This window comes from Schistocerca cancellata, chromosome 5 (genome assembly GCF_023864275.1).
Source record: "Schistocerca cancellata isolate TAMUIC-IGC-003103 chromosome 5, iqSchCanc2.1, whole genome shotgun sequence".
Taxonomy (NCBI): domain Eukaryota; kingdom Metazoa; phylum Arthropoda; class Insecta; order Orthoptera; family Acrididae; genus Schistocerca; species Schistocerca cancellata.
Genome location: NC_064630.1, coordinates 165,098,198 through 165,122,200, shown reverse-complemented (window position 1 = coordinate 165,122,200; position 24,003 = coordinate 165,098,198). Strand labels below are relative to the sequence as shown.

At 40.6% G+C, this 24,003-nt stretch overlaps 1 protein-coding gene across 1 annotated transcript; it reads left to right on the top strand.

Moving 5' to 3' along the window:
• Nucleotides 1–17,372: 17,372 nt before the first annotated feature.
• Nucleotides 17,373–23,066, top strand: LOC126188222 (synaptic vesicle membrane protein VAT-1-like). The gene is made up of 7 exons (XM_049929773.1): nt 17,373–17,433; nt 18,205–18,279; nt 20,165–20,356; nt 20,429–20,639; nt 20,851–21,108; nt 22,310–22,554; nt 22,632–23,066. Exons 1-7 carry the CDS (start codon nt 17,395–17,397, stop codon nt 22,971–22,973), a joined length of 1,362 nt encoding a protein of 453 aa, XP_049785730.1. The 5' UTR covers nt 17,373–17,394; the 3' UTR covers nt 22,974–23,066.
• The last annotated feature ends 937 nt before the right edge of the window (nt 23,067–24,003 follow it).

Below are 24,003 nucleotides of genomic sequence, written 5' to 3'. Positions count from 1 at the left end.
CACACGGAGTGCACATTGGTTTTCTTATCCTCCTTGTCAGCCAAGTCCCTAAGGGGCCCCATAACGCGCCTAACGTTCGAGCTCCCAACTACCAATAGTCCCACCCTCTGCGATTGCCCGGATCTTGCAGGCAGAGTGGTTTCCTCTGAAACAGGACAGGCGACAGCATCCGGCTCAGCGACAGCGTCAGCCACAGACAGCAACTGGGTCCTGATTGTCAGACTAACTGGGGAGGCCTTACGTGCCGCCGTCTGGGAAGTCTTTCGCCGCCTGCTTCGTCCCAGTGCGACCTCCCACTCTACCACAGGTGAGGGGTCAGCCTCAGTACGAGCAGTAACTGGTTTGGCCACCGTTGAGGGCCGATCGGAGGACTGACGCGCTGGACGTCTTTGGATCCCCACAGCCAGCCCACAACAGTGGTGCCCATCCACTGCAGCCTCAAGCTGTGTAACCGAAGCCATCACAGCCTGAAGCTGAGAGCAAAGTGTCGCTAACTCGGCTCGCATCCGCACATAATCGCAGTCCGTCCATATCAAAGACCGTGGAAAAACAAACTATGCAGATAAACAGACCATCGACTCGCGCTACGAAAATCTACTGCAGACCCTGACGAAAACGCAGGAGCTGTGTCTAGTAATACGCAGATATTCAAGAACCTAACTACCAAGCACTCAGGTGAAACTAAATAATTTGCCCCTGATAAGGAACTTAATATATCATAAAACCGGTTTACTTTCTGACGCAAACGGAAACGCGGGAACTGTGGCTATTAGATTTTGAATGTACACGCAGAAAATCAAGAAACTAAACTGTCAAAGCACACAGACGATATAAAACTCGATCCTGGTTAGGAACTCGTAAATGTCACAAAAGCGGTCGGCTACTACTGCCTGATTGTCATAAAAACAATGTCCTTATGTACTGCAGCCATAGTGGTATCGTCACATGTAAATTACAAAATCAGCACCAACATCGTCAAATATATATAAATGACAGCATCATCATAATAGACAATTTGCTGGTGTATGTTTTCCCACATTTTGCTGCAGACCTGAGGATGGTCATTATAGACCGAAACTGGTAATCTGTTGACAAAGTCTACGACCATAGACGCAAAGGAAATTTACACAGCAATTATTTGCAGCCATTTGCCAGAACAGTATAGTGTAGTGTTTCTGCAAATCTGGGTTTACAAATTGCTGAAGTCGTTAAATTTGAATAAAATTTCAAGTCCTGGTGGAATCTGTATCCTATTCTATTCAGAATGTGGTAGTCATTCCCTCTTTTGATCATAATATACCGCAGATTCCTCTAACATAGCTGTGCTCGCTAGTATAAATGAAGTACATGTCACATCCGTCTACAATTACTTCTAGAGTGTTGGATCATAATCTGTACTCAAACTCTAACAAAGTAACCTTAATATCAACCAGCTCGGATTCCGGAAAAAATAGCTATTTAAAACCTAAGTATCACTTTTCTCATTTAAAATCCTGAAAGACTTGCATCAACGCAATCATTGAGATGCATTATTTCTTGACTTCCGGAAACCTTTTGACTGAATAGTGTTAACGCTTACCAACGAAACTACGGTCTTAACAGGTACAAATCGAGATTTGTGACTGAATTGAGCATTTGTAGCTATGGAAGACTTAGCATGATTTCTTGGGCGGAGATTGTCGACAGATGAAATTACTTCATGTATACGTTAGGGAAGCATGTTGTGGCCTGGCAGACGTAATAGTAACGTAAGACACTTCGAGACGCAGTCGTCTACAATGAAGTATCGTCTGGAAAAAACTGCATAAATATTAAGTTAGACATTAAGATTTTAAATGTACACAAAACTCAGCCACTTGCTTTATATTTTCATAAATGTAAAACGTGCCCTTCAAAAAAAAAAACTAACATGCTAACTACTAGTAGCAGCTGGGATCGGTAGATAAATACCTGTCACCAACAATCTATAGAGCCAAAATATGATTTCCCAAGCTCATGGGTAAAGCAGGTTCATTGTTACTGGGAAAATTTAATTTATCTACAAAGGAGATTGCTTACTCTTGCGACCCATCTTCGATTATTGCTGAAGTGTGTGGGACGTATCGACATGCTTAAGATGTGGGGACATGAATATTAACATAGGTGTTGAGGTTAAAATAAGTAACTTCCTAAACATTTTGAGCAGTTTAGCGTAGCACAAATGGTAAACATCGCTACGGGGGTTCAAAAAGTTACACTTCAGTTTTAAAGCAACTACTCCAAGCCATTTATGGGAAAAACTGTAAAATATTTCTAAGAAACTAGCCGTTTCCAGCGGCTGCGCTCACACATCAAGTTTTTCTTTGTGATGAGTGACGGCGAGTAAGCAAGCTCTTAAACGCAGTAACGTCAGTTGCCCTCTCATCTGTCTGACCTGTCTAGCATAGCTCGTGATTGCGATTGGGCAGTGTTGTAAATAACGCCGAACATAAATCTGACATTTACTACAGAGTAGAGCAACGGCTGTCACATTTAACATAGATTAATACACAGATTGGGTAACATTCAAAGTTTTTGAGCGGATGAACATTGTCATCTAATATGGAATGAACACGAAGATACTGGGGAAAGGAATGTCATCAGCATGTTATGCTCTTAGGTTTAAGGGATAATTTAAAAAATTGGCGTCCTTATTGCACTGAGTGAGTTCATCTACCAATGTATGGTACCTATAAGGGAAAATTATAGAATACTTTTGTAATTACGTCAACTGACGAAAATCTCAACAGCTGAGAATTTATTAATGACGACTAGATTCGACAGATACATCTTCAGCTTACTCCTTACGGAGTTTTAAGCGCAACTAAGATAAGACTTCGAGTTCGATGTCTTAGTACAAAACTGGCGCCATAATCTACGTAACACTATTGAATGATATGACCAGATGGACGTCACCAGGACATACGTGGAATAACTGAGGCAGCGGCCGGATACACTTCGGTACTGGAGGATAGGGTACTTTAATTAGCCTTACGGAGTTTTGAGGACGTTATGAAGTTGAAGGTCAACAGTTTTAACTGAAGACTTGACTGCCACTTAACTAATCGAGAGTTATTAACCATTCTGAGCGGCTCCTGCTGTCTTCACTAACTGAAACGTATCCTCACAGCTGTGGTTTTCCCCCGTCAAGTGATTTGTATCTTCACTAATACTTTTTCCAGGTCATAACGGGGTTGGTAGAGCAACCAGTGCGTGTGATATGAAGAAACAAGCCGTCTTCGTTGCAGTCTTATGATTTTTTATTCTCTCCCATTGACATTTCACTTTTATTTAGGCGTCTTCGGATTGTCCAACGGAAGAAAACATTTCACAACAGTGGCGTCACACCATTTAGCGAGATTAGATTACCAAGATGAATATTCAACTTACTAATATTTGGTAACAATGGGAACATGAGGTACGGCGTATAAAATATCCCAGCAGATAAATGCCCCTTGTCAACTTTTTTTTTTAAATACCTTTCAGTTTTCTGTTTTGTAAGACACCGTGCAATGTTTTTAAAGCTTTAAGAGAGAGCATTTACCTGCTGAGATATTATGTGTGAGGTATCCCACGTACCCATCGCTACCAAATATCACTAAGTTGTTTAATATTTTCTTGCTAATCTACTTACTGAACGAGGTCACGCCATTATAATGAAATTTTTGTATTTCTTCCATAGGCCAATCCGAAGATACCTAAAAGTTGAAACGCTTCATTGGGGAATAAATTTTAACACTGCAACCAAGATTGCTTGTTTCTTCATACTTCGCTAATAGTTCACACAGCGATGTGACATAAGCCTGTATAACGGTACTTCGCAGGCAGGCGTGTCAATCAGCATCATATTAATTAAAATGTGGGATGAATAGACTATTTGGAAGAATTAAAAAGGGGAAGTAATACGAAACTTTAGTAACTGCACAGTATTACTAAGAAACAATATAATGAAAAGTAATAAAAAGCAAAGTAGCAAAGACCAAGCGGGACAAAGATATAGGGGCGCGTTTGTTTTTCAATACATGTAAAAGAACATGTAACACATTGAGCGCTCTACCTTCAGTTATCGCGATCAGGCTAGTCTATGAAAAAGTGGTACGCGACTGCGAAATTCGTTAAGGAGGTTATTTAAAGACTATTCAAGCACGTTTAAAATACATTACGAGTGACGAAGTGAGCACAGACGTTTATTGTCGGCTGGAGGGAAAATGAATCCGACAACATAATTGAACTTTGTGTTACCTGGGAAAAATACTCTTGGGAAACTATTATGGTTGTAGAACCCACGAAAGTTGTGTGCAACGGAAAGCTGTTTACGTAATTCTGTTTTATAAAATAGTGAAACGCGTGTGAGCGGAACATTAATAGAATTGTTCTTACAGCGGATGTATAATGCATGCGTGTGACGAACTATATTGAGAAACTGAACATCCATTACGTACTTGCATGATTATCTGAGAAAATGGTCCTTGTCGGTACATCAGCATAGAGTTCGAATAGAACCGCTGGAACATTGCAAACCATTCAGACTAATCGAATATCTAAATACGCATAATGCTAGTACCACCAGGATGTGTTCTTTCTCCTCACCCCCGTGGCAGTAATTGAATTAAGAGTCAGCCCGGAAATACATTTAAATTAATTGACGACCATTGAGCTAGCGTCACCAATTTTCAAACGTCCACTGCCATGTATGAAGGAGAGTGACACCACGAGTGTTAACGTCGATCGAGGGGTGTCGTCGTGATCGTACTGAATGACATTGAGCGGTTACACACGCAGAAAGGAGAAAAAGTTTGGCACTACATAGGTCAATAAAAACCGAACAAGACTCAAGAAACAGCATTATGTATCAAGGAATGAAATTTTACAACAGACAAAAAATTAAAGTAAGTATTAAAGTATGTTTAAAAAGGCAGCTAAGATGTTGACTGATTGACAGGGGTTATGGGAGTAAACGGCGAGATGACCACTCCCGCGAGTCCAAAGAGAGGGGGTCCGCTAAAAGTGGAGAGCAGTCAAAGTACAAAACGAGGAAGCTACAAAGCAGAGGAGAAGGTAGAAAAGGGTAGCCTAAATCTAGAAGCTGGGGAAACAGGTAAGAGAGCTGTCTTTGCAAGGGCGAGTGGTCATTAAGAGAGGCCCCAACAACAACAACCACGCTACCCCTGCTACATCTACATTTACATTTATACTCCGCAAGCCACCCAACGGTGTGTGGCGGAGGGCACTTTACGTGCCACTGTAATTAAATCCCTTTCCTCTTCCAGTGGCGTATGGTTCGCTGGAAGAACGACTGTCTGCAAGCCTCCGTGCGCGCTCGAATCTCTAATTTTACATTCGTGAGCTCCTCGGGAGTTATAAATAGGGGGAAGCAATATATTCGATACCTTATCCAACAACGCACCCTCTCGAAACCTGGACAGCAAGCTACACCGCGATGCAGAGCGCCTCTCTTGCAGAGTCTGCCACTTGAGTTTGCTAAACATCTCCGCAACCCTATCACGGTTACCAAATAACCCTGTGACGAAACGCGCCGCTCTTCTTTGGATCTTCTCTATCTCCTCCGTCAACCCGATCTGGTACGGATCCCACACTGATGAGCAATACTCAAGTATAGGTCGAACGAGTGTTTTGTAAGTCACCTTTGTTGATGGGCTAAATTTTCTAAGGACTCCCAATGAATCTCAATCTGGTACCCGCCTTACCAACAATTTTATGTGATCATTCCACTTCAAATCGTTCCGCACGCATACTCCCAGATATTTCAAAGGAGTAACTGCTACTAGTTTTTGTTCCGCTATCATAAAAGGATCCTTCTTTCTATGTATTCGCAATACATTACATTTGTCCATGTTAAGGGTCAGTTGCCACTCCCTGCACCAAGTGTCCATCCGCTGCAGATCTTCCTGCATTTCGCTACAATTTTCTAATGCTGCAACTTCTCTGTATACAGCATCATCCGCGAAAAGCCGCATGGAACTTCCGACACTATCTACTAGGTCATTTATATATATATATTGTGAAAAGCAATGGTCCCATAACACTCCCCTGTGGCACGCCAGAGGTTACTTTAACGTCTGTAGACGTCTCTCCATTGATAACATGCTGTGTTCCGTTTGCTAAAAACTCTTCAATCCAGCCACACAGCTGGTCTCATATTCCGTATGCTCTTTGTTTATCAGGCGACAGTGCGGAACTGTATCGAACGCCTTCCTGAAGTCAAGGAAAATAGCATCTACCTGGGAGCTCCAGGAGTAAAGCACAACCCTAAACTGGAATATAAAACCCATTTTCAAGGAGGAAACTGAGAACCACTTCAACCATTCGAGAATCGTCTGCTAACATTAAATTTTAAGGAATCTAGGACTATACTTAGTACGAAGGGCTAAAAGAAGGGGACATTCCACCTATATATGGGATACCATCAGTCTGGTTCCGCAACACACATTGTCGGGCTGGTTTGTTACGGAAGAGGAAACAGTGAGCGAGCCTGGTATGACTAGTGCGTAGACGGCATAAGATAGTGGACTCCCAACGAGGAGCTGACGGGAGAGCAAACCGCAGGACACGTTCTGATTCTACGGAGTTTGTTTGTGTGGACAGTAGAGCACCAGATATCATTCCACTTTCGGGCAAAGAGATTTGGCGGAGATCCGCGTATCCGTAGCTGGAAACAGGAAAGGAAATTGGGTAAATATCTGCTTCTCTAGCCAAACGGTAATCAGTTTATTCCATGGAATGCCCACATGACTTGGGACCCAAAGACAACTAAGCAGGCGGCAGGCAAAGGGCAGAGGGGTGGTCATGGATAGCAGAGACCGAAGGGTGAAGAGAGCGGCATCGATCGATAGCCTAAAGGCTGCTCATTTAGTCGGTACACATTAAAACACCATGGAGGGAGGTCTGAGAAACTGGATGAATGGCTAGGAGCTCTGCTGTGAGCACACTACAGGATTCCGGCAATAAGTGGTGTTCTAAGCCAGTAGGAGACGTGAAAGCATATCCCGCCTTAGCTAAAATGTTAGTAAAGGCATACTACACAAAGATTAGAGGACAGTAGTTGGTAGTAACAAAAGGAGATAACTACAACACCTCGTCCCATTGAATACATGGCCGTAATTCACTGCTTCCGTAAAAAAAAATTGTGTAAATGTGTAAAATGCGTAACAGTACTATCTGCTGATTCAGTTTTTGAGCTGGAGTGAGAAGCATGCTTGAATATGCGGGAATGCAGTGCAAGAGGAACAGCTATACCTTCACGAGTTCAGTGGTTATTTGCAAGGCAGTGAAGAACGAAAGTTTTGTACTACAAGTCACCTGCAAAATCATGTACCTAGGAACGTTATACAATAGGGACTAACCAAATCAGGCAGTGCAGCTGTTAATACACTGGCCTCATATTCGGGAGAACAGTTGCTCTGTCCCATGTTTTCGTAGTTCGATAAGTTAAATGCCAGGAAGGCACCTTAACTGCCCTAAACACGCAGGAAACAACCGACCGACAAACTTTTAGACTTGACAGACCACCCCACCACTTCAACCAACAAACTGTACGTATGTAGCGATGTATCAACCGCCTGACGAAAATTTTTGTCACTACGTAAATGCGGTTCTAATATACATTAAAAGTGCGCGGCAGATTCGACTTTAAGGGCAGAATTTCCAGAGAAATTTAAAGACTGCTGATATTTGTGGGACACGTGCTTGTATAGCAATATAGCAAGAAATGAAGCACTTTGCATTTTCAACGAATTCGTAATGGTTTAGTGTAGTACGTAGAAAAAAGTTCGTCGACTTTGTTTTTAGGTTTTACTTCCGATACTTACAGGAAACCATATCTAAAAATCGAAATACTACATTCAGTGAACGTTAATTGATAAATGTAATTCCTTCACTGTTTCATGAGTTGTTAAAGTCCAGTCTATATGCAGATCCTCTGCTACGAAGAGCAAAATGTGGGACTTGTTTTTGCCGTTTTAACAGTTGCTAAATGCTTGATTTCTTTTGTATCTGATGTATTTATTAAATGTGCGCCAGCATCCTATGTAGTCTAATTTGAAATGAGTTTCTTAAACTTACAGGTCATCTTTTATTATAACGTTTACATGAACGTCTTTTCATTGTTTTGCTTTAGCATGAAGTATTTACTCACCCGACTGCAAAACAATTTTCAGGTATCAGGAATCATTTTAAGCAATAATTATGGGAACACAAGAGCACTGAAACAGAGGTCCTCTTCTGTCAGTGACTAGAATTCGTGAGGTAACTAACACCGTCTTCTTGCACGTTACAGACTCGTGACTATTCACTTTCGTGAAGAACGGTTTGTTGATGTTCACCAGCTCCGAAATGCATTGTTCGCCCATTCTGGGGGTTGTAATTACGAAAATCGGTAACGCCAAGCTGATTAAGTAGCATGTGTGTAAATTCTTTCCTTGTATTAGAGACTTGTTTGTCCAAAGCTTTCTCTACTTTTTGGGCTTGTTACCTCAAGGCAAACTCAATTTTTTTAAAACCAAGCGAGATTTCGTGGAACAAACTCATTGAACTTAAACACATCACAACAGGGTGGCCCTGCAATAGCCGAATGCAGTCGGTCGGGATGCGTGTAGGCTGACGCGAAATTGGTCCGCATCCCCTGTACGCAGTTCCATATGGATCGGAGCAGCAGTCACTGTGGTACGCTTTGTTCTTGACCCATGCACTATATTGGAATCTGGCAGTTTTTAAATAACATGCCGGCTTTCAGAAGTGTGTTGTTTTGACTTACGACTGTTGGGAAAAAAGATTCCGAGATTTCCGCTGTAATATTTTAATCGTATGTTCACCTAAAGATGTGGCTTTTAGCGCCACGAAACCGGTAGTGATATGGTAATAAAGGACCAAATACAGCTGAAGCTGTTAATACCCTACATGATTAATCATCGCTGTGGTTACCCCACCTGAGGTTATGTTCGACGACATACGGCTTGGGTTTAGGCAGAATCAAAAATGAGTAGTCTTGAACTGTGACAAACCCGAAAAACTGGAGATTTACGTATTAGGACACGCATTGATACTATGAAATAGTGCACTAATAATGGCTAGGCACTAGCCGAAATCTAGATTTGCCTAGTAAAACCTGAAAGAAAAGGACTACTGACTGCTGGGCTCTATCACTTTAAAGTCTTAACAGTCGTTGAGTGCACACACATTCCTAATGGAAGGTAACTTGAATTTCCTTTGGCTACTTTAGAACTAATAAGGCCAAAAAATCAGAAATGCTGCAGGCAAAGAAGTGGCCAACGCAAAGAAATACATCGACGCGCTGTTACTGAAGGTGGGGATTATTTTCGCAATTATGTGAGAATAGATGAAACCTGATTTTCGGAATTGCCGAACTTGGTCTTCAGTCGTGAGACTGGTTTGATGCAGCTCTCCATGCTGCTGTATCCTGTGCAAGATTCCTCATCTCCCAGTACTTACTGCAACCTACATCCTTCTGAATCTGCTTAGTGTATTCATCTCTTTGTCTCCCTCTACGAATTTTACGCTCCACACTGCCCTCCAATGCTAAATTTGTGTTCCCCTGATGCCTCAGAACATGTCCTACCAACCGGTCCCTTCTTCTTGTCAAGTTTTACCACAAACTCCTCTTCTCCCCAGTTCTATTCAATACCTCATTAGTTATGTGATCTACCAATCTAATCCTCAGCATTCTTCTGTAGCACCACATTTCGAAAGCTTCTATTCTCTTCTTGTCCAAACTATTTATCGTCCATGTTTCACTTCCATACATGGCTACACTCCATACAAACTACTTCCTGACACTTAAATCTATACTCTATGTTAACAAATTTCTCTTCAGAAACGCTTTCCTTGCCATTGCTGTCTACATTTTATATCCTCTGCTTCGACCATCATCAGTTATTTTGCTCCCCAAATAGCAAAACTCCTTTACTACTTTAAGTGTGTCATTTCCTAATCTAATTCCCTCAGCATCACCCGACTTAATTCGACTACAATCATTATCCTCGTTTTGCTTTTGTTGATCATCTTATATCCTCCTTTCAAGACACTGTCCATTCCGTTCAACTGCTCTTCCAAGTCCTTTGCTGTCTGACAGAATTACTATGTCATCGGTAAACATCAAAGTTTTTATTTCTTCTCCATGGGTTCTAATACCTACACCAAATTTTTCTTTTGTTTCCTTTACTGCTTGCTCAATATACAGATTGAATAACATTGGGGAGGGGCTACAACCCTGTCACTCCCCAACCACTGCTTCCCTTTCATGTCCCTCGACTAACAACTGCCATCTGGTTTCTATACAAATTGTAAATAGCCTTTCGCTCCCTCTATTTTACCCCTGCCACCTTTAGAATGTGAAAGAGTATTCCAGTCAACATTGTCAAAAGCTTTCGCTAAGTCTATAAATGCTAGAAACGTAGTTTTGCCTTTCCTTACTCTTTCTTCTAAGATAAGTCTTAAGGTCAGTACTGCCTCATGTGTTCCAACATTTCTAGGAATCCAAACTGATCTTCCCCGAGGTCGGCTTCTACCAGTGTTTCCATTCGTCTGTAAAGAATTCGTGTTTGTATTTTGCAGCCATGACTTATTAAACTGATAGTTCGGTAATTTTCACATCTGTCAACACCTGCTTTCTTTGGGATTGGAATTACTATATTCTTCTTGAAGTCTGAGGGTATTTCGCCTGTCTCATACATCTTGCACACCAGATGGTAGAGTTTTGCCAGGACTGGCTGTCCCACGGCCGTCCGTAGTACTAACGGAATGTTCTCTACTCCCGGGGCCTTGTTTCGACTTAGGTCTTTCAGAGCTCTGTCAAACTCATCACGCAGTATTATATCTCCCATCTCATCTTCATCTACATCCTCTTCCATTTCTATAATATTGTCCTCAAGCACATCGCCCTTATATAGTCCCTCTATATACTCCTTCCGCCTTTCTGCTTTCCCTTCTTTGCTTAGAACTGGGTTTCCATCTGAGCTCTTGATGTTCATACAAGTGGCTCTTTTCTCAAAAGGTCTCTTTAGTTTTCCTGTAGGCAGTATCTAATTTGCCCCTAGTGAGATAAGCCTCTACATCCTTACATTTGTCCTCTAGCCACCCCTGCTTAGCCATTTTGCACTTCCTGTCGATCTCATTTTTGAGACGTTTGTATTCTTTTTTGCCTGTTTCATTTACTGCATTTTCATTTTTCCTCCTTTCATCAATTAAATTCAATATTTCTTCTGTTACCCAGGGATTTCTACTAGCCCTCGTCTTTTTACCTACTTGATCCTCTGCTGCCTTCACTACATCTCTCAAAGCTACCCATTCTTCCTCTACTGTATTTCTTTCCCCCATTCCTGTCAATTGTTCCCTTATGCTGTCTCTGAAACTCTGTACAACCTCTGGTTCTTTCAGTTTATCCAGATCCCATCTCCTTAAATTCCCACCTTTTTGCAGTTTCTTCAGTTTTAATCTACAGTTCATAACCAATAGATTGTGGTCAGTGTCCAAATCTGCCCCTGGAAAAGTCTTACAATTTAAAACCTGGTTCCTAAGTCTGTCTTACCATTATATAATCTATCTGATACCTTTTAGTATCTCCAGGGTTCTTCCATGTATACAACGTTCTTTCATGATTCTTGAACCAAGTGTTAGCTATGATTAAGTTATGCTCTGTGCAAAATTCTACCAGGCGGCTTCCTCTTTCAATTCTTAACCCCAATCCATATTCACCTACTATGTTTCCTCCTCTCCCTTTTCCTACTCTCGAATTCCAGTGACCCATGACTTAAATTTTCATCTCCTTTCACTACCTGAATAATTTGTTTTACCTCATCGTACATTTAATTAATTTCTTCATCCTGTGCAGAGCTATTTGGCATATAAACTTTTACTACTGTAGTAGGCATGGGCTTCGTGTCTATCGTAGCCACAATAATGCGTTCACTGTGCTGTTTGTAGTAACTTACCCGCACACCTATCTTTTTATTTATTATTAAATCTACTCCTGCATTACCCCTATTTGATTTTGTATTTATAACCCTGTATTCACCCGACAAAAAGTCTTGTTCCTCCTGCCACAGAACTTCACTAATCCCCACTATAACTAACCTATAGATTTCCCTTTTTAAATTTTCTAACGTACCTGCCCTATTAAGGAATCTGACATTCCACGCTCCGATCCGTAGAACGCCAGTTTTCTTTCTCCTGATAACGACGTCTCCTTGAGTAGTCCCCGCCCGGAGATCCGAATGGGGGATTATTTTACCTCCGGAATATTTTACCCAAGAGGACGCCATCATTTAACCGAACAGTAAAGCTGCATGCTCTCGGGAAAAATTACGGCTGTAGTTTCCCCTTGCTTTCAGCCGTTCGCAGTACCAGCACAGCAAGGCCGTTTTGGTTATTGTTGCAAGGCCAGATCAGTCAATCATCCAGACTTGCCCGTGCAACTACTGAAAAGGCTGCTGCCCCTCTTCAGGAACCACATGTTTGTCTGGCCTCTCAACAGATACCCCTCCGTTGTGGTTGCACCTTCGGTACGGTCATCTTTGGGGGGGGGGGGGGGGGGTGTTCGAACGATACTAAACGAGAAAGAATGCAGCTGCGAGAGGGGCTGTAATCTGCAATAAGAGGCAGGTTAGCTACATTACGCCTTCTAACTACTTGTAGTAGTAACGAGGAGGTCAAATTCAGTTTGTATCTCCCAAGTATATTCGAAAACGAGAACTGAAACCTACAACGTGATTTACAGGTGCCAGAGGAAATACTTCATGGTAAAACAAAATAAATGAAATACGATGTCTGTGTAAAAGTTAATTTACTTATGTGGAACAAAAATGTCCCCTCTAAGTTTAACAAGTTCAGTTCAAAATAGAAGAAAGACTACAGTGGCTGCGTGCATCTAATACAGCAGAAAAAATGAAGCATTTACTAACGGTTGAAACAAACATCTAGACATTCTTCATAGCAGAAGGCTTGGAAATAGCCCGGATTCTTTCACAACTTCCAAAAAAGAATTAAGTGTAGTCCACGAACAAAAGTAACTACTGTCTATATTTCGGTTTTTAGGTTTTATTTCATATACGTAAAGATAATGGAATTAAGGTCTGATCTATTTCAGTTTTTAGATCAGAAACAAAACCTTAAAACGAGACACAAAAGGCCGATGGACGTATTCGTAAAATATATACCTTTTACTCTGTGCCACATTTAACTCTTGGATTCCTTAATGAAACAAGTGCTTCATTTCTTCCATCTACATTGGTATACTCACACGGCGTGTCCCACAAACATCTGCAGTTTCTGAATTTCTCCAGAAACTCAGTTATACCCGCCTCGCACTCTTGTGTATATTAAACAAGCATTTAATCCCGCTCAGTTATACGAGACAAATTTGTCTGGTGGTTGGCACGACAGCGCTACACAGGGCACGATCTGTAAGATTCAACAGTGGTGAAGTGGGTCGACCTGTCCTGTGGTCATACCCAACCGACAGACCAAAAATGTCGGTCGGTGGTGGTGCCAACGTACTGTTTTCCCAGCTCCAGAAACCATGTCTCTAAACGCTCTTCTGTAAAGTATTGCAAAAAGTGGGCAAACAGCTAGTGAATTCTTCCCAGAGAAAGGAACTGCAGGAGCGCACGCTTTAATGAAACTGCTGCTGCAGGGCTAATTTGGAACCTTGTTCGTCGCGAAAAATGTTAGCTTTCGTTAAAGGGAATTTGATTCCACTTTGGGTAACTTTTCATTTGACCACTCATTAAGCCGAGGGCAGACAGGTAAACAAAAACAGGCCACAGCGAATTTATAGCGTTCTCAGTACATACCACATTTTCATTTAAAATGCACGTAACCGCAAACAGGTAGCCCTTAATCACAACTAAGAGCGGACTGGCCGCTTCACTGCATTCACGTCATCTCACATGCTCACGTTAAAATAACTAAATATTAAGCGATGTGTTGCTGTATCGCATTCGGAGTAAATTTAAATTGTCCTGTCAGTGTGATAGTTTTTTTCCAGACTATGTCTAAACAGAAGAATATCTCAATATTTCGTAAAATGAAACTTTGTTCGTTGAAGGCTGTACATAGACCTTATTTGCTGTGCTATCCGCCAAATTACACTTACTCCTTACCAAGCACATACGTTAACAGTACGCACCACTCAAGAGATTTGGCATACAAATCAAATTATTAATCCAAATCTGAAGACACGCGTGAACAACAGTATGTTGTATCTGATGTGTGTGATTCGCTACAGAACCATGTACGAGCGAACCACAATCCACTAGTGACAACACTTACTACATGTGTGGTTCGCTTATAATGTATTTCTGTAGCCAATAGACGAAATGTTCGTCAATTTACACTTCATACTTCTGATTTACACATTGTCCTTTCATTTGTATTAGAGACGAAGCATACTGTTGTGTGGCTTCACGTGATAAAGTGATGGGTTTGCCATATGTCGTGTCAGTTGGCGCAAACTCTTCGTTTATATGTAATTGATGACGTCTTAGTCGAAACTGGCCAACAGCACAGCAAATAAATGATGTAAATATACTGACTACGGGAGTAAAACAATTTTTTTACGAAATATTCGGAGGTTGTGAATTCGCATATAAACAAAAATATCGCAACAGTTGTCAGAGCGAGGACTGTTTCCACCTTAGTCGGTAACTAACCTTTTATGCAGCTTATGAGGAAGATAAGCTGTCCTTTATGTAAGTCTTCAGTAATTTACACACATAGTAAAGTGTGTATCAATTTTTTTACATCTTTCAAAAATATTACGTTGTCAAATCAGGTATTAATCAAAATTAACAGAAATCGCCCAATTAGGAGCCAAGAGCTGTTTCAATCCAGAGCTGCGAACATTGATCATTTGATGTTACTCCACATAACGGGCCACTTATAAAATTTCGTGATCGTTTCCAAATGAACGAACGTATGTGGCAAGCTACGACGGTGTGCCAGATCGGGAGTCGAAGCCACAGTGGGCTATCACCTGCACTATGCGAACACCTGAGGAACTGATTCAAAACAGAATATTGCTCCACACCTTATGTGCTAAGTTGCAGAGGCTCTCACGATGTACACCTATGACACCGCAGTGGCCAGCGACAAGCTGAATATCAATGGACGCGTCATTCGTATTCGGGTTTTGAGTCCTGTCGCACACTGCCTGCTAAAGGAAGGAGGTCCGGGTTCAGGTCACGTCCCATGACAATTTTGAGTTGTTACAGATGCCTGAAACAGCTGGAACACTCCGAAAAATAGCTGAACTCGCCTCTACATGAAAATGCCATGGTCTGATGACAGTACGGAAAGGAGGAATGATTCTACATTTTTTTAATAGGAACGGTTTCTACAGTTCTACATCTGGAAAGATTCCGAAAACATGTCACATGCGCAGTATCGAATCATAATAAAAATGAGTAAAATACTTCCAAGTTTTAACTTATTGACGTAGTTCGGCAGGTTTGCTAAGAAATTAAAGCTAAAGTGCACAATAGCTCCAGACCTATCTTTCAGCCTCTGATCTACTTTATTGTAGACAACGAAATGTGTTGCATCAAGTACTCGTTATAGCTGAATTCTGTAATGAGTCCGTCGGCTCACTAGCCGTTTATGGGCTATTAATTACTTGCGACTTTGTAAAGCCACTGCAGAGTTTGTGTGACCATTTGAAAATCCATGTAGCCTTTATTGTTTGAACGAAGTTCTCTATTCCTTAAAGATATTAGATTCAGTAGAGAAAAACTTTAGTAACTACTTAGAACGAATCCTTTCGTTTTCCATACAAAAAAAAGAGCAAAATTAAGTTTCTGCACAGTATGAAATACAGGTTTGCGTGGTACAGCTTTTGTATTTTTCAAAATTATTTTTTCTACACCTGAAACAGTAGGTGTTACAAATTTCACGTTTAATGCAACTCAAAATTAGATTCTTTTTTAGTTCGACGAGGTCTAGAGTACTCTAATACGTATATAAGTGTCAACCACGTAAGTGAGCATTATCTGCACCACTTCTGAATTAAACCGGTTACACGAGACTGGAATTGCCGAAACATTCAAACTTTTAAACATAGCTTCGAATCAGACGTACATTGCCTGTACGAAACTGCAGAACTGAACCTCTTTATCTGTAAAAAGCCTTAGTTTAAAAGCTATGCCAAGACCTCATTTCCAATGCCAAAAACTCCTGTTCATGTGTAATCGCAGCCTCAGACATGCTGTACATGTACTAATTGAGACAAAGTACTGAATTAGTAATGGAATTCAGTGTGGCGAAATCAGGGAGGTTATCGAAAAGTTTTGTAAAGCCCTAGAGGAAATTACAAATGATGAAATACGCCATGTGAATCCATTCAATCCGCCCCGTCTTTAATCTTAAGTTTTGTAAAAGTTACTGAATAATAAGCAGACACTAATCGCGTTATGAGAACGTAATGAACGTATCACGGACATTTCAAGATGCCGAAAGGCCGGTACCGCACTTAACCGAAGATAATAGCACCCCACAACAGCGTTAGACATTTTTTTATAAAAGGTCTTAAAATATAAACATTGCATAGGGGCATAAAGTCAATTGGTACTCTAATTCACTTGGGGGAGAAAAATAAAATTCGAAATACGAGTAGTATATAAAAACATCCCAGAGGAAAGAAAAACAGTCGGCAACATTGACAGCGTAATCACAAGAAGACAGAATACTTCACCGATGTTATCTCTTGGCCTGAACAGACTGAAGGCCCACAGCAACCCGTTGTCGGCAGCCGCTACATGTGAGTGCACCGCGGCGAATTGCGGCCGTTGCGCTGTCTGGGGGGCGACACCTGTTGTGTTTTGACGGAATGCCTGGCGTCGCCGTCACATGACAACCTTCCGGCCAATGCGTTCTGGTAGTGGCCACATTCCCGACACGCCCACAGACCACGTTCTTATAAGAGAGCGCACAGGGCTCCGTATCGTTAGTTGCATCTTGGAGTGCAGTGAGGTTATGTAAGTATGTATATTGACGTAACTGTAGATGTTTGTGGACTGTGTTCACTATCTATACTTGTTCTGGGTTGGAGTGAGAAGCTTGTATGGTGTTGGACACTCTTGTCCATACGTAGCATTTTCACTACGCTTAAGACGTGCATTAAAGTGTACAAGCCATTCAGTGGAAGTGTTGTCAATGAATTTCGTGTTTGTTTGTTTTTTTTTTTCGAAAAATATTGATCGCAGTTCCACGTAAAGTAAACCAGCTCAATTTTGTTTTACATAGTTAGTCTTAAACACGAAAATTTCTACACGAAAAATTTCAGGTAAAATGTGTTCATATAGAACTGAACTTTTTTTTTTTTTGTTTGCAGCTGGTGACTATTAAGCCATGGATATGTTTCCGCTTCAGTTCACTGCACCCCTTGTGGTAAGATGTTAATTTAATACCATTAATTTCGTGTAATAAGTTCAATAAAATTAGCCAACTGCTACATAACGTACATACCGATTTTCAATATGTAGACTTAAGTCTTATCTTATCGGACTCGGTTGTTGCAAACTCTTTACTGTCGGTATGAAAGCTTCACTCAACAGCTGAATAGTTACTGTCAAATAACCCTAAACATGAAACCATTAAGTGAATTGACAATATCCACTACCTGTAGGGACTTGAAAGTGTGGAATCTACTGAAAGGAGATACATATGCCCCCGATATCACTGAAATCAATGTCTCACTGGAGTAATTATCTTTAGTTTAATAAACTAATAAAATTTCTATATAGCCTTCCATATGCTGCTTAACGTTTACTAATATTCGGGTAAATTTTTAATGGTGGTAAAGATTACTAGTTTCAGCCTCCATAATGTAAAAGTTTCAAAATACGCGAACTGTAATTTTACTTCTGAAATTAACTGGCAGTAACAATGTGTAGACCCCATATACTGAAATGTACGGAGTTTTTGTACAGTAGTCAGCGCTTAACAAGAATAACAATGTGGGTCACTTTAGTTTTCTCAGTAGACATTATCATTTTAATTGCTAGCGGTACTGATAACTGATAAAATTCATAACTAGCCGCAATAAGTGAAGACTGCGTAATTTTTCGTGCAACCATTACAAAGCTGGTTGTCGATATTCACAGCTTCAAACAAATTACATAGCAAAATCTCTACTTATTTGGCCTTTTTGTCTTCCAGGATGTAGAATCAGAAGAAAACCATATGGTGCCCTCAGTTACACTTAACGGGCATGGAGCGATCAATAGGATAAAGGTAAATAATAAAATATACCAAAATTTCGATTATCAAATTTCTAGAGTAAAAACTAAAATTTGATAAGCCTTGTCACTTTTTCAAAAAAATATTCGCAGGAAGTTTTATTCCCGTGGTGGTTACAATTTGTCATCGTAACATAAACATGTTCGAATAACATGAGATAAATTTGTAATTCAAACTCCGTTCGCAGCTTGAGAATACTCTTCCAAACGACCCGTAAAGCTATTCCCAAATTAATGAAAAAAGAAAATTGAGTCTGCAGCTGTACTTTGCATCGCCACTTTGCATTTTCCGTTTTACGAACTAGCATCTGGATAGAAAAACGTACAATTTAAAATACAGTAAATGAGCCACTGTGCAGTCTCATTTTGATATTTCATATCAAGAACTCAAATCGTCCCACGGTTTGCTGAAATTCCCCAGCAAAAACATTTTCAAGAGACTTAAACTGAATAAAAGGAAGTTATACATTGGCCGCGTTCATCCAAAGGTATGGTTAGACGTATTTAATCAATCGCTTCTTAGTCTCCCTCGGCTTTCCTTTAGGTTTGAGCATCTACATCATCCAATTTCAGAACGTGACGTAGTAAAAATCACGACCAATAAATGTCCTTCGTTAAATTATATCTGACATTTCTTCTGTTGTTTCCTGACGCTACAAAGCGCAGGTGTTATGGTCGTAGCGTGTTCTTCAGGCACTATAGCAGATAGTGTAGATAAGCTTTAGGACTCCCTCATAATATGCAAGGGAATGTTTCATTCTTAACCTCAACTTATCTGCTTAATAAGATGTAGAATAATACACCAGCCAACGCGAAGCCAATCACATACTACTGTTTCGGCAATAACTTTACAATAATGCGTGTGCTCGAAAGTTTAAAACATAACACGTACTGTTGCCTCGGGCTATAGATCATTCGACCCTAATGACTCGACATAAAAAATCTTTAATTATTCTTAATATAGAATTAACGTGTATATTCACACTAAGAGAAAGTGAAACTGGTCCACCCATTGCGTTGCTAGCACTGATCGCGATACATTTTCGTTGCACGTATTCCTCGCTTTAGTGACTGCAAATTATTCTAACAGAAAACAGTCCACTAAATTTTTCAGTGGAGTCAAACTGCGTTAGGAGGAAATCTGTAGAGAATTTCACGTGCCATACATGGAAATTACGAAAATACAGTGCCCTTCGGTCCCACTGTCTTCAATATTGTCTCTGAAAGCTGAAACGCCAATCCAATTTTTTCATAAAAATTGGAAAACGGCCTAAAAGTGTCTATGAAACTTACTAGACTTAACGTTAGTCAACTTAATAGCTGTTCGACCACATTACCTTCCATTAAACTTCACTCGAAACAATATAAGCAAAATTTTTTCGGAAGAGGTATTACAGCTTTTAAAATAATTACAAATTAAATAAGGTTAACATTTACCTAATGGTTGCAAACATAGAACGCATAGATTCCTTCATATGCCTACGACGCAACAGATATTAGCAAACACTTCGTGCTTTAAGGCAATTCGCGACTAATAAGCATTAGATGTGCTTCCAACTCGTTATAGAAGGTAAAACTTCATTAATTCCGATGAGCTTCCCTGACTTTAATGGGAATATCCAAAGCTGCCAGACCATTGCCTCCACATGCTGGTAACCAATGACATTACCTCCTGTTAGTACAGTGTTACAGGTTGATTTTCATCTCCTATATGTAAATTGTAATGGTTTGCCTTATCTTAGGTATAGCTTTGGACTGCTGATACATTTTGTAAAATCTAAAAGTGACAGCTGTCACTCATTCTGAAGTGGCAATGCTTCTTTAATGCACTTGATAGTATCAAAACGCTCTACGTGTTGACAAAACTTAAACTTCTACAGGTCGAAGATTCTCCCCTTAACAATGCTCTTAAAAGCGACTACGTCGAAGTGGAGGTAGAATACTGCGGTATGAACTTCACGGACAACTACCTGCGTTTGGGCATAATAAGAAATTACAAATTCCCCGTCGTCATGGGCAGTGAATGCTGCGGCACTGTGACACGTGTCGGAAATGCTGTTACCGATCTGAAGGTGAGTTTGACTGAATTCGCAGAATAACGGTGATATTTCCGACGTAGATGTTGAGCAATCGGTTTGTTGCAGGCCGGGCAGAAGGTGCTGTGCTTGAAAATGCAAGGCGGCCTGTTCAGACGGATGGTCCACGTCCCGAGGAAAAACTGCTTCCTGGTGCCAGCCGATATCGGCCTCCAGGATGCCATTGGTCTTGGTCTCAACTACTTGGTAGCTCACATCTGCTTGTTCGAACTGGGCTGCATCAAAGCAGACGACGTAGTTTTCATGCAGTCGATTGCAGGTACAAAGCTCAACATCTTGATTTCAGGAACTGTAACTTTCGTACCTTTTTGTAAATGTAAAGACTTGAGCAGCTGGATTGTTTAATGCTGTGAAACCGTGGACTACCTCTCCATAAAATGTAACTTAAACTTCGCACCACACAACTTGTAAGATTTAAAACAATTTCACCACTAGTGGCTGTGGTAATAAATTTTATTACCTGATTTCAGGTGGTGTTGGAACGGCTGTTACCCAGCTTTGTCAGACACTACAAAATGTTAAACTCCTGGGAACCGCTTCAGAATCAAAGTTCGCTGATCTAAAATCTCATGGAGTGGACCGTGTTTTCCGCCACGGCGATGATTACGTACAAGAAATCCTCAAAACATATCCTGAAGGACTAGATACCATCATAAACAGCAACGGTGGAACGGACATTGAAAGGTGCTTTAAAATGCTGAAACGTTGTGGCACGTTGATCCTGATAGGTAAGTAATGAAATGACAATTCACGACCCACTGATTATGTATACTAGACTTCGGTAGCATCACACTACATATCAATGGTTAATATTTAATGACTAGGCTTGTGTACCCAAATCATGCAAAAAAACCTAACTCCTGTAGCCCCGCTTTGTCTGTCCACCTGTCAAACCTTTTCGTGAGACTCTACTAAGAGTATCGAAACCTAAGCAGTGTTACTCTAGTCAATTAGCGCTTCAAGTTTCAGTATAGGATGACTATGTGTAAAACTTGAGCACTTAACCTACTGTAATACCCGTCGACCTACAATAAAATTCAGCAACAAACGTTCAAAGCACAGTGACAGTCAGAAGCTGTCAATTGGAAATTATAGCACGAAAAAGTTTGTTACCTGACTTAAGACGAAAACTTTATTCAAACTTCTAGAACCTGGAACCGATAGCTTAACATTATCAATGTCGAAGCAACAATCACTGTTCCTAGAACACATATCGATACAGCCTGATAAACTTGATTGAGACGTCTTAGAGCGTACATTCCCAAACATAATAAATGTAGTGCAAACTAATTCAAAATTTAGTCAATTACCCTCTGCCCTAAGCTTTTGCTCAGATGTAGTTCACTTAATATTTCGATAAATACGCTTAGCATTTAGAAACAAAACGTCCACTCTCAGAACTTACCTTCATTTATCAATGCGAATGTTCTGCCGATTTGAAAGTGCAAATCGGCAAAACTTTTTGGTTTTTAAACCTGGATCGCTTAATAGACCTGAAACTGGGAGGGATATAAAATAGAGCAAAATATCTGACAATATTGTTCGCCAATTCATTCAGGCGTACCTTTCTTGTGCATAAGTTTAAATGAGTTTAACATTAAACATTACTGTAGCCTCAGATGTTAATAACTTAGTATCAGAATACTGAAATGATCATTCTATGCGACAAAACACTTTGCCACATAGATACCTTGTCACTCCAATGTTTCCTATAATCGTAAAATTCTGGAATTTTATGCTCAAATTACGTATGGGTTTCTGAAGTATATTCCTAAATACAGGCAGGGGTGGTGGTTGATAGTGAGAACAGAGGCGGAGCGCGCGGGAGAGTGCTTTTCAGGCTATAAACCATAGTCAAGTTGACTTCGTACCATAGCACTGAAAATCCAACAAATGATTTCATGTAACTGATCCTTGGAATATTGACAGGTTCCAACTGCACTGCTTCGTATCCCAAAACTAAAGCCTGGGGCATGATCAGGCCAACGTGGGATACCCAAACGGTGTCGTCAGCTGAGCTGATTAGCAAAAACCACACTGTGGCGGGCGTAAATATTGGGCTGTTGCTGCAAACTGAACAAGAGATGATGCAGGCCATAGTCGCAGAGATATTTGAACTACGATCCAGTGGGAAAATTGAACCCCGTATTCATTCAGTTCTGCCTTTCGAAAAGGTAAGGTTCCTTTTTGTACGGGCTGTCAAGTGCCAGTTACCACTAAAACTGGTGTATAACGCGTAATTATGTTGCAGGTCACTGAGGGTATGATCGAGCTATGCGAGAGAAAGAACTACGGGAAGATTATCTTGGATGTGAAGCGAAAAACTGCCACGCCAGACGAGCCAGATGTTTCCGGCGCAGCGGAATCAGAAAAGAAGCCTCTTCTTGCCCATGAGGAACAGGGCCAGGTGGAAACAAATGAGAAGGGCGTAGAGACACAGGAACCTAGTCTGGAAGCGGCAGCGGAAGCAGAGCCTGAGCTAGCTCGTACTGAAGATACTGAGGAAACTGAAGCAACAGAACCAGTCGAACAGAAACAGCAATACGAAGAAAAGATCGCCGAGGAGCCGAAGGATGCCAGTGGATCTCAATGAGAAAGATGCAGCTAAAGATGTGATGTACTATTTATACTGTTAAATTATTCTCTAAAATTATTTTAAAGTTGTTAGATTTTTAATTATGCTTCCTATAACACTCTAAAAAAGTTACGAACGTAATTTAAACTTAAAATTGAAAATTTTATTGTAATCTTTGTACTGATAAACAATAAAACGTTGAATGCATAATTCGTCTAATTTATTCCTTTTAGAAATGGATTAAACATGAACACAGCTCGGTTCATAATATATGCCATAGGTCAGAGTGCGAGAACTATTTCATTGAGCTTGCTGATTACTAAGTGTTGCTTATTCAGTTGACATTTAAATTAGTAGCAACCTGTACATTAGATTAGCACATATGAGAAACATGAGATTTCACAAGAAACAAGCTGCGACCTTCCAATCCTTAAGGAAGTTTACGTGCGCAACATTGTACAGAAGAAAGTTCCGTGCAGGTATGAAAACTGAAAACGAACACGGAGTTACTTATTTAACTCCAGATTTAACGGAGAGAGATTATGATAGAGATATAATTCAAACGTTCATACTTAACCATTACTGAACTATTTGCATAATTTAGTTATCGTAAGTCAAACGTTCCATAATTGGACATCTTAGGTAACATACCTTCGACCTAAATGTCGGTAAGCAACATTCAGAATACGTATACGAAGATGTAGCAACAAAAAATTATTTAAGTTACAGAATTTCGTAATTACTGGGTCATGAATCCGGACAGGTCCCGAAATAGCTGAATTAAGCAAGTCACTCTCTTCACTCATACATCAGCTTTCCTCACAGATCACTTGAAGACTCTCTAAAACTTCAATAACATGAACTAACACGTTCTTTACTCCACCCGTACACGCATTTCTCGCTGTCAGTACTAGTCGTTCAACTACTGTCAACATTCTAGTTCCAGAAAATGTCTCATACTAACCCTTTTACCCTCCCTTCCACGTTCAACAGCCGTTTCCTCTGCTTCTACACAATTAGATCAGCATCGAGACAAGAGAAAACATAC

Excerpts from the sequence above, each read along its gene's own strand:
- LOC126188222 (XM_049929773.1), top strand. The coding sequence starts at position 17,395 with ATGGATATGTTTCCGCTTCAGTTCACTGCACCCCTTGTG. Across the intron at positions 17,434-18,204 it reads AGTTCACTGCACCCCTTGTG|GATGTAGAATCAGAAGAAAA; the intron begins GTAAGATGTTAA and ends TTTGTCTTCCAG. Across the intron at positions 22,555-22,631 it reads CAGTTCTGCCTTTCGAAAAG|GTCACTGAGGGTATGATCGA; the intron begins GTAAGGTTCCTT and ends ATTATGTTGCAG.